Genomic DNA, 10,795 nt, shown 5'->3' with positions numbered 1-10,795 from the left:
AGGATTTTCTGATGTTTTTCCCTTTTTAGCATGTGTAATGATATGCACAAAATAAACTTCTAAAAAACAGAAGATATTTAATAAAGTCAAGATTTCCCGATTTTCAGACACTCGAATACTGTACTATATTTTAACTTTAAGAATATTAAAACACACAAATGTCAAAACTTTTTTTATTAACAAATTAAATATATTAATAAATTGAGTTTAATAACTTAGTTATATAAGTTCAAAGTCAAAAAATGTTGATAATAATTGTTTTTAAATTATCAGGAAAACCAAAAAAAAACTTTTTATAATAACAACATTTTTAAAATCATATTTAAGATATTTCAATTATTTTATTGTGTGTCAAAAGAATGTTGATTGATCATGAAGTAAATAATAGTTAAATAGATGATGTTTTTAATTCGAAAAAAAATAAAAATACCATAAAATAAAATCTGCCTTATTAATTGTTTATAAGGCAATATAATTAAATTGGTTATTAATATTCTTCTGTTTTTTGAATCGATAAGTTGACTATGTAAACACATATTGTTATTTTGAATAAATATTTTAAGTTGCCATTAACCAAAAGATATATTTTTTATCAAAGACAAACTCAAAAATAGGATTATTTATAATTAAATCCAGCATAATTTACATATTAAAACCAAAAGCAATGCGTCAAATAAATAATAAAAACTAAACAATAATAGCTCAAAAAGTCGGGTGTGTAGTTTGTCTTGGCAAAAAATCCATTTCTTTACTAAATAACATATAAAGTTTATTTTAGCTCAATTATGAATAATTTTTATTTCTTTAGTGTAAGACACTTTGACAATTTTTTATTAGAACCACTATATATTTGGTAAATAAGTCTTATGTTTTACCAAACCAATAGTGTTGCTTGTTATGATATTATTTATACCAGAAAACTATTTTTTGTTTTAGAAATGTGTAAATAATATGAACACTGAATGCTTATATGCCGAGTTCTGTTTGTTTTCTTATACTTTTACTTAAATGTCTTAATGAAAAAAAAATATATGGCGAAATGACCGTTTTTGTCAAAAGCAACATCCTTATGAAAACAACAAAAATAAATAAAAATTAATTAAAAAAAAGATTTGGTAGCTGAAAAATTAAGAGCAAAAAGTAGTCAGAAAAACTAAAAAAAAAGAAAGATGGCAAGTGCAAAGGTAGCCGTTATAAAATTACCAGTCTTGCCCGCCTATGAAGGGTGCGAGAAACTCACTGTGCTAGAAAGTCGTAGTAAATCACATGAAGATATCAACGCGATTTTGAAATATTCAAGCCTTGTCGAATTAAACCTTTCATTCAACAACATAGAAACGTTTCCACAACTAACACTTTCACAACTCACACTTATGAGTATCGAGCATAACCCACTTTTTTCAGTCACACCACTTTGTTACGCCACAGCAATGAAAGAATTGAACATCTCTCAATGTAAATTCGAAAAACTTCCAAAACATTTTACTCAATTGCAATCACTCACGAAACTTATTTGCCATACTAACAACATGGTCACAATTCACCACATTAAAAATTCAAATAAATTAGCAGACGTTTGTTTTTTTTTGTTTTGAACAATGACACAAATAGACCTTAATTTGTGTCAAAGATAAACATTGAAAAATGATACTCATTGTAAGATCGATTTTAGACACAACTTTTTCACAATCATTCCTTGTGCTGTTTCATATTGTACTAACCTCACAACAATCAATTTCAGTGACAACGAAATATGTAGTGGACTTGAATTTCTTTCGACTCTCAAAGAACTGGTTGAACTTGATTTGTCTTTCAACAAGATCGACGACTTTTCCCCACTATGTTCACTTCCAAAACTTACATATTTAAATTTGGCAAACAACATAATTAAGTCAGTCAGCGACGAAATCACGGGGATGGTGAGTCTGAAGGAACTTTTGATTTCAGAAAACCCCCCATTGAGCAGTATAAGCCCACTCATTACTACAATTTCTTCGTTGAAAATTTTGAAATTTGATGACTGCAAAGGCTTGACTTGTTTGCCAGACATGTCTCAAATGACTGGACTTGGGAATGTCACTGCATCTTCTTGTCAACTCACTGAATTTCCAAAATTACCGCCAACGTGTGGGTTCAATTTTTCAAACAATCAAATTGCAACACTCTCACTACCTGAGGGGTACAAGAAAGATTCATTGGAAGTGGATTATAATAAGCTGTCTGAGTTGGACGTACTCGAGAAGTACTCTATTTCACGTGCAATCGTTGGAAACAACAAATTGACTGCTTTACGGGTGAACACGGCGCTTTTGACACTCAACGTCTCATACAACCCACTCTCGGCATTACCACAGAATATGAACACTTTGACGAAGTTGAGACAATTCTCGTGCAATGGATGTCAGTTGCGAAAAATCGACCCATTGATCTTTGTGAACACTAAGAATCTTGAAATACTGGAATGTGGGTTTAATATGCTGCGAGAAATCGAATTTGAAGACATGCCGAACCTCCAACAGTTCTACGCCCCATTCAATAAACTTGCATTCCTTCCAAATGGCCTTTTCAAATCAAAGAAATTGCGATTTGTGAATGTCGCGTTCAACGACTTGGAAGAGCTAAAGATCAAGAAGGATGACAGAAAAATTGTGAGTCAGTTATTCCAGATCGATGCAAGTTATAACAACATAAGGGAACTCTCTGTTGGTGTTGATTCGTTGAACGAGCTGAACATCAGTCACAACTCCCTTTCTTTTGATGACAAAGACATTGCGAACTTATGTTTGCTAACTGGCATGAAGAACATCTATGCAACTGGATACAAAATTAAGAAGTTTCCCGAAGTGAAGAGTGAGGCGTATATCACGTTTTCCATCTATTCTTCAGAGAAGGGAAGTCCAGTAGTTGAGTGTAAGAAGAAGTTGAATGTGAAAAATCTCGTCAATGCAGTCGAACCGACACAAGAGAACATTGATATTGGCACGTTTGGAACGTGTGGAAGAAGATCAAGTATGCAAGACAATGACTTGACATATAAATCTGCGTTTGGAACAAAAGGCCACTTCATTGGCCTTTTTGATGGCCACGGTGGAGATAAGGGAAGTTACTACTTTGGGAAGAAGATTGCAGAACAGATAGTTCTCTACCGTCGTGTAATCAATGAGTCGGAGTTCATACAAATAATGGAGGGGTGCATTAAAGAAACAAACAAACAACTCACAGCCGAAAAACTGACAGACGGGACAACAGCAGTCGCTGTTGTTGTCTATGACGACGTCTATTATATCATGAATATAGGAGACTCACGTTGTGTTGTCGTTCAAGACTCGAACGTTGATCGAGTGTTAGAGTGTAAAGAAATGAGAGAAAAGATGGCAAAGGCCCAAACTGCTAAGACGAAAGAAGGAAAAACGATCAGCCCAGTTGAAAATGTCAAAGACGTTTATACGTCATTTTCGAAAATAGTTAGTCAAGAGTCCAAGGACAAAAGTTCTTCAAAAAGTTCGTCGAAGAGTTGGGACGAAGATGACGACGAAGATGACGACGTCGATAAGTCGGACAGAGAACCCCACAAAAAGAACTTGTCTCTTGTGTCAAAGATCAGAAAACTCGGCCAGTCACAGGGAGCTGCTGTAACGCGACATAGCATAGTCAAAAAATCGATGTGTCAAATTGAAGAAGATACACAGGTTGTTGGAAAGGCTCTAACTGTCGACCACAAACCGATTATGCCTGAAGAAAGGCTTCGTGTTAAAAAGGAGGGTAATTATGTGACTGACTCTGGGAAATTGAATGGATACATTGGCGTGTCCCGAGCCATTGGTGATGTCCATTGTGAAGGTATGGTGTCATGCGTTCCAGACTATTTCACAGTGAAAAGAGGGCCAACTGACAGATTTTTAGTGCTAGCTTGTGATGGTGTGTGGGATGTCATGTCGAATCAAGAAGTTGCATTGCTATGTGTTGCGAACCAGAACATGGCGTGTTCTGAAATTGCAAAGATCATTGTTGAGATTGCTTATTCGAGACAGTCTGGAGACAACATCACATGTATTGTGTTCAGAATTAACTAAGTCGAAGTTTTTCAAGAGTTTGTTTTACGAATAGTTATCAATAATAATAACTGGCATATACAAGAATAATAGAACCACAAGGAAGTAATCAACAGTTACTGATTGATTGATTCAAATACCTACCAATTTGAATCAATCGTTTTACTATTAATAATAAAAAGACAATCACTTAATTCTTTCAACTAAAATCACCTCGGGGATTGTTTTGTTTTCTATTTGCTTTGCTTGCCAATCTTCAAATTCATCATCGTTTGGATTTATATTAATCAAATCGTATCCATACGCATTGTCGCCTTCTTTCAGTTTGTCTCCAAACACGGTTTTGACATAAATGTAATCCTCAGTCACACCAAAGTCCTCACTTCTAATGATCTGCGCGTCAGAGATTGGGTTGTTTCTGTTTTGGAAATCTCGAGTGAGCTCGACAATGTAATAATGCGAGAATCTTCTTGAATCGCACAGCGTCTTAAATGGGTGTTGGAAGAATTGGTGGGCATATAATTCCACCTCCGTGCCTTTGATCACATCTCTCAAATGAATAGTCCCAGCAACTTGTGTGCACACCATTAATGGGCCAACCCCTCCCAACATCGCAACAACCACTTTTGGTAAGAAGACCAAATCCAAACGCGAAATAGGAACAACTTCAACTGAAAAGGAGACCTTGAAATCATACGTGTTTTTGTGCTCATCTTGTGAGACCAACTTCTTGGATTGCTGATACCTCAATGGGACTAATGTCTGTAAAAATTCGACAAATTTCTTTGCATGGTCGACGGACGAGAAAAAGACGTCCATACCATCCGGCATTTCTTTGACATCAGTTGCATTTTGATGCGCCTTTGCCTTCAAAATTGCAGTCTCCAACGTGGCAATCGACTTTTTGTGTTCGGAGTGTTGACGAAGTTGGACGACACTCTGCCACGTGTTTTTGGCTTCGACTTTATGACAGTTGTCACAAAAGGCATTGACCACAATAAACTCGACAGTGAAATCTTGTTGAATCAGCGTATTCTTGAAGACTTCCTTCTCGACAGTCAATTTGATTTTAAGCCGTTTGGAGTGCTCTTCGGTCCAAATGTACGACGCATTCAACAACTTCAATTTGTTCACCCCTTTCACTCTCTTCACTAAGTACGTCATCAATTCCTTAGACTCGGGCTCACAATAGAACCACGTGGTGCCCGCCAAAAACTTTTTGCACCCTTTGCACTGACTGATGGTGACCTGCTTTGGAATACCTTCAGTGATGTCAACGGCGGTTTGAATACAATTGGCACACATGCACGAAGGGTTCACTTCAATAAGTGCTCCGCACACACAACACAACATCTCCGCCTTTTGAGCTTGGACCTCGACTGGGGTGCCAATGACTTCTTTTGGTTGTTCTGATTCTTGTAAAATTTGTGTTTCTTTGGGTTGCTCTTGTGACGCTTGCATAGAAATTTGGTGATCTGACAGTGAACCCTCTTTATTAAAAAGGGCTCTTAAATTTTCCCTCTTTTTCGGGCTTATTGTTTAACCATATTAATTGTTTTGGTTCAAACAATTTGTATCGGTAATGTTACCATTTCTTTTTGATATTTTTACTATAATATTATTAGTTGTAGTAAAAATCATATTAATACGATGCATTCAAATTGTTTAATTACATTTGAAAAAGTTTGAATTTTGTCTTTTTATTCATTATCAATGGTATAAGTTTTATTAGTTAAATTATTTAAAAAAAATTATTATACTTTTATACATCAAAAGTACTTGAGTTACTTTTGATGTTAATTACAATGGAAGTAGCTTTTCGTTAATTAATTTTATATGGTTTTAAATTAATTTACTATGATTTGAAATTATTGAATTTGAAATAACAAACAATAAAACAGACTTTATTATAAATTAATAATCAAAGAAATTAACGAAGATCCATTTTATATTTATATATTTACCAACAAAAATGATTGGAATTTGAATTACTCTAGATGAGTATTTTAGCTCCATCCTCTGGGTAGTCGAGCACGAAGTAGAATGGATGTAAGTTGAACTCCTTCTTGTAGTTCTCGAGCATTTTGGCATATTCTTCAACCGCCTCTTTCTTAATCAAAGTGACAGTACATCCCCCGAACCCAGCTCCAGTGAGTCTTGAACCCGCAACCCCCTGAATCTTGATGGCATTCTCGACCAAGTAGTCCAGCTCCTTACTAGAAACTTCGTAGAGATCTTTCAAAGACATATGTGATGCGGTCATCAACTTTCCAAGTTCGACGGCGTCACCTTTGCTCATCGCGTCAATAGCGTCCATGACTCTTTGGTCTTCTCCAACGACGTGTTTCGCGCGATTTCCAGAGACGCCCTCCAGCACTTTAACTTCATCCACGGAATACTCTCTCAATGATGCTGCGTTCTTCTTGTAAATTTCGTTGAGCTTTTTGACTGCTTCAGTGCACTGTGCGACTCTCTCGTTGTATTGTGAAGATTCCAATTTGTGTGGAGCATTTGAGTTGGTCACCAACAAGACGTAGTCACCAAGCTCGACTGGTTTGTTGGTTGTCTCTTGTGTCTTGCAATCCAACAACAAAGCGGTGTGCTTCTTGCAAAGGCGTGATGCGAACTGGTCCATAATGCCACACATGACACCAGCGTATTCATGTTCGACCTCGACACATAACATCCCAAGTGCTTTCCCATCCATCGGGACTTTCAAGACTTCACAGAAGGTGACTCCTGTAGCTACTTCAATTGAAGCAGAACTGCTCAACCCAGCGCCCAATGGGACATCACCGGTTATTGAAACTTGGTACTCTTGTGCTGGAACAGTCGACTTTCCTAATAACAAGTCAATGACACCGTAGACGTACATGTACCACTTTCCTTTGTGCGCAGATTTGTCCATAGTTGCACGGTCTAAGAGAACCTTCTCTTTGGTTGTCGAGGAAATGATTTCGATTTTGACTGTCGACGAAGGCTTTGTCGAAACAGCAACGTAAGTTCCTTGCTTGATGGCGATGGGAAGGACAAAGCCTTTGTTGTAGTCTGTATGTTCGCCAATGATATTGACTCGACCGGGAGCAAAGCCGACGTGTGCAGGCATGACTCCGTAAGTCGTTTGGTGTAATTTTTCAACTCCTTCTAATGAGGCCATTTGATGTAAGTGATGCTTTTTGAGTTTTAGTGAAGCTTTTTATACTAAAAATGTTCAAATTGCTGGTCGGTCTTTTCGTTCATTTGGTTTTTCTTTTGTTTGTGTTGAATCAAATTAAAACATTTGATCAGACACAACAAATTTGAGTAATGATCATGTACCATTATTTGGAAATACAAAAGATAAAAAGAGGAAGATTGAGTAAATTGTTGAAAAGAACACATCATACATTAAAATGTATCGGCCGTTTCGCATGAAATAACTTTGATGTGAGTAAAACAGAAAAACAATAACAGTAAATAGAGGACAAAACTAATAATTATAATTTTTTAATCAAATCATTAATTATTATTATTTTAATATTGTATTAGATGATTTACTATAATTCAAATTTACACAATTGTCTCAATTTTTTCTGTTGGATTTTTCCTTTCATAAAAACCATAAATATAGTACTTTATAATAAAAGTATTATTTTGAAACAAAATGTGAGACAATCATGTTTGGAACAATTTACTTTAGTGTTTTTTACTTATTTATCATTTATTTTCCTTCTTCTTTTTGCTTTAAAAAAAACGTCAGAAATACACGAAATATACGCACAACAAACATATTTTATGTTATTGTTATATTACTAGTATATCAATTATTATTCATAGTTTGTTTAGTTTGATGTAAATGTCTGAAAAGAAAAAACATAAACGAAACGAATAATGGTGCAATATAAGATTGAGGTTGAACTCAAATAATCAAAGAGAACATAATGTTAAGCAAACGAGAAGATTTTCAAAGAGTGCTCAATGGACGACAAGTCGATTTCTTTGTGCTGCAAAATTCGGAAATGTCTGTTGGACTGACCAACTATGGGTGTCGTTTAGTCAACATCATTGTCAAAGGCAAAGACGGTAAGCCAGTAGACGTCGAAATTGGGTATAAAACTCTCGATGGGTACTTATCGACAGACAATTGCTTCGGAGCTATCATAGGGAGATACGCCAATCGTATATATAAGGGGGACCTTAAAATAGATGGCATAACGTACACATTGCCTATTAATAATGGAATCAATTGTCTTCATGGAGGTGTTGGGTTTGACAAGAAGGTCTTCCAGGTAGTCGCCCAGAGCGAAAATTCAATACAGCTTGCATTGACGGATGAAGATGGAAGCAATGGGTTTCCTGGGACAGTCGAGGCTAAAGTGACTTACACTTTGACTGGCAAAACTCTTGAAATGAAGTTTGAGGCGACAACTGATAAGAAGACCGTGATTAATATGGCCAACCACTCGTACTTGAATATGAATGGAAGCGGTAATATAGACGGCCATGTACTCCAAATTCAGTCGGATGAGTATCTTCCATTAACACCCGAATTTGTCCCAACTGGTGAGTTTGTCAAGGTCGCAGAGGACAAGATATTCGACTTCAACGAAGAAAAAAAAATAGGACAAGATATCCACAAGGAACATGAACAACTCAAGTTGGCATCGGGGTATGACCACTGCTATGTCCTCAAGAAACAGAAGTGCGGGGAATGCGGGTTTGCGGCGAAGTTGGTTGGAGATGTATCTGGTATCGTACTGAAGGTATACACTACTCAACCCGGTGTACAGTTGTACACAGATAACTTCATGCCCGAGAATTTCGAGATCAGAACAGCAGTGTGTCTCGAGACGCAAAACTACCCAGACTCACCACACCACGAAGAGTTTCCATCGGTAGTACTTGCACCCGGTGCGAAGTATGAACACAAGTGCATTTATTCTTTTGAATAAATCAGTTTTCATTTTTAGTTATTTAGTAAATAGATTTTGAATGAATAATATTCAAATATAATTCAATAATTCAGTTTTTTGTAATTGCTCTTACAATTCGTGGAATAAATTTGGAATATATTTATTGGTTCTTGTTCAACGATAATAAGTTGCAAGTCATTAGTAGATATTAATAAACAAAAACAACACTAGTGAGACTGTTGGAAGTTCACTTCAAAAAAGCCAAAAAGGCAAAACAAAAATTAAGAAAGGAAAACACGAAAAAGTGAACTGTTATTACGATACTGAATTGAAGTTACTCACAACTGGTAGTGCTATTGGTATGTCTGATGGTTCATTCCAAATGAAACATGAAAAAGAACAAAAATTGCATGTCAAGAAGAAGTTTTGTTGATGGACTTCGAAGGGGTAAAAAACCTAAAAACATGGAAAGTTATTCACTTGCTTTCTATAAACAAGTTTTTTGAAGATAATAAAAAGCAGGTGTATTTAAAATTAAATCATTAGAACAATAAGGTCGCATTTATTTGTAAAATGACCCAAAATAAATTTAGACCAGTTTTTCTTGGTAATAACAAAAATACAAATAGAATCCAAAGATATTATTATATTTTCAGTTCTGAAGTTCTGTTCCAATTTTTGAAAAAGAGGAACATGTTTTTGACTTTGTTTTTTCCAAAAATGATACAATGTCTCAAATGCCGAAGAAAAAAAACATCCCGAAAATAACTCCAATAAGAAGGATATTTAATTATTACATCGTAATATCAATGGAACAGAACAAAAACAATAAAAGTTTACCGATAAATTCGATAAAGAAAAAAGAGTTATTAAAAAGTTTATTGACAACACGAACTTGCCAAATAAAGTTAGTCCATGCTTCCAAAAAGGCATGTTTTTTAAAAGGAAAAAACACCCATTTTTTAAATCGAAAAAGGTATCTTATTATGGAATATAGCCCGATATATTGCACATATTTTTTGTAAAACTATTTTGAAAAAAAGCTACCAAAAAATACAAAAAGGTTAAATTCACCTAAAGAGACAATTTCTTTTTACAAAGTTACAGGTTGTTGATGTTTTGACTGTTCGTTCAGGAGGCCTTGGACACCGTCATCGAAGACGGGTATTGTTTGGCTCATCCCAAAGCTGACCAAATCGTAAAGATAACTGTTGATCATACTTCCTTTGACAACCATCTGGTCAAGTGAAAATACAAGCTTTCCCATGTAATAAATCCGTTCGATTCTTTCAATTGAATATGTCTTTGCCGACTTTCGCGAGAGTTTCGAGTCGAAGAAGAATCCAAGCTCAAGGGCAATATCAAAGAGCAAATTATGAATAAATATTCTTTTGTTCTTTTCATATCTTCTGAACGCCGTTGGCTTCGCAACACCCTTTCGGAGCTCTTCTTCGTAAATTGGTTTAAATTTCTCATCTGCCAGTTTTGAAATTTCGATTGTCTCTGTGGGGAAGTGAATTGACTTGATTTTAGCAGAAGACAATGCTACACTGCATTGCTTTCTTGGCCTTGAGATGGTGAAAGAGCAGAATGAATTGAGAAGACCAACTAAGACTGCTTCTTGGTATGTTTCAAGATCCTTAACAAGTTTTTTCTGAGTCAAGTACTTCGGGTCGTTGTAACTTCTTCTTGGCGTGCCGCAGATTACTTTGTTGGCTTCGCTTGATGACATCAATGGATGTGAGACTGAGATCGTCGATGTATATATTCTAAAGCATAGGGCAACCCCTTGTTTATTTTTATCTTTTTTGATTCGATTGTGTGGTAGTGGGCTTCTTCCTATATTTGGAA

General features: G+C 35.7%; 5 protein-coding genes across 5 annotated transcripts; 2 read left to right on the top strand and 3 right to left on the bottom strand.

Moving 5' to 3' along the window:
• Positions 1-1,169: 1,169 nt before the first annotated feature.
• On the top strand, positions 1,170-4,073 carry EIN_313300 (protein phosphatase 2C, putative; the record flags this gene model as incomplete). Its single annotated transcript, XM_004259661.1, has 2 exons — positions 1,170-1,574; positions 1,662-4,073. 2 exons carry the CDS (start codon positions 1,170-1,172, stop codon positions 4,071-4,073), a joined length of 2,817 nt encoding a protein of 938 aa, XP_004259709.1.
• A 165-nt stretch (positions 4,074-4,238) lies between these two features.
• EIN_313290 (nonsense-mediated mRNA decay protein, putative) lies at positions 4,239-5,513 on the bottom strand (the record flags this gene model as incomplete). Its single annotated transcript, XM_004259660.1, has 1 exon — positions 4,239-5,513. One exon carries the CDS (start codon positions 5,511-5,513, stop codon positions 4,239-4,241), a length of 1,275 nt encoding a protein of 424 aa, XP_004259708.1.
• Positions 5,514-6,045: 532 nt separating this feature from the next.
• On the bottom strand, positions 6,046-7,209 carry EIN_313280 (galactokinase, putative; the record flags this gene model as incomplete). The annotated part of the gene is made up of 1 exon (XM_004259659.1): positions 6,046-7,209. The coding sequence occupies one exon, from the start codon at positions 7,207-7,209 to the stop codon at positions 6,046-6,048; it is 1,164 nt and encodes a 387-aa protein (XP_004259707.1).
• Positions 7,210-7,972: 763 nt separating this feature from the next.
• On the top strand, positions 7,973-8,983 carry EIN_313270 (aldose 1-epimerase, putative; the record flags this gene model as incomplete). Its single annotated transcript, XM_004259658.1, has 1 exon — positions 7,973-8,983. One exon carries the CDS (start codon positions 7,973-7,975, stop codon positions 8,981-8,983), a length of 1,011 nt encoding a protein of 336 aa, XP_004259706.1.
• Positions 8,984-10,037: 1,054 nt separating this feature from the next.
• Positions 10,038-10,781, bottom strand: EIN_313260 (hypothetical protein; the record flags this gene model as incomplete). The annotated part of the gene is made up of 1 exon (XM_004259657.1): positions 10,038-10,781. A coding segment is annotated over one exon (744 nt), but the record flags the coding sequence as incomplete, so codon positions are not given.
• Positions 10,782-10,795: the final 14 nt, after the last annotated feature.

This window comes from Entamoeba invadens, assembly GCF_000330505.1.
Source record: "Entamoeba invadens IP1 unplaced genomic scaffold scaff_1105074726353, whole genome shotgun sequence".
NCBI classification, from domain to species: domain Eukaryota; phylum Evosea; order Mastigamoebida; family Endamoebidae; genus Entamoeba; species Entamoeba invadens.
This window is presented reverse-complemented; position numbering and strand designations above follow the sequence as displayed.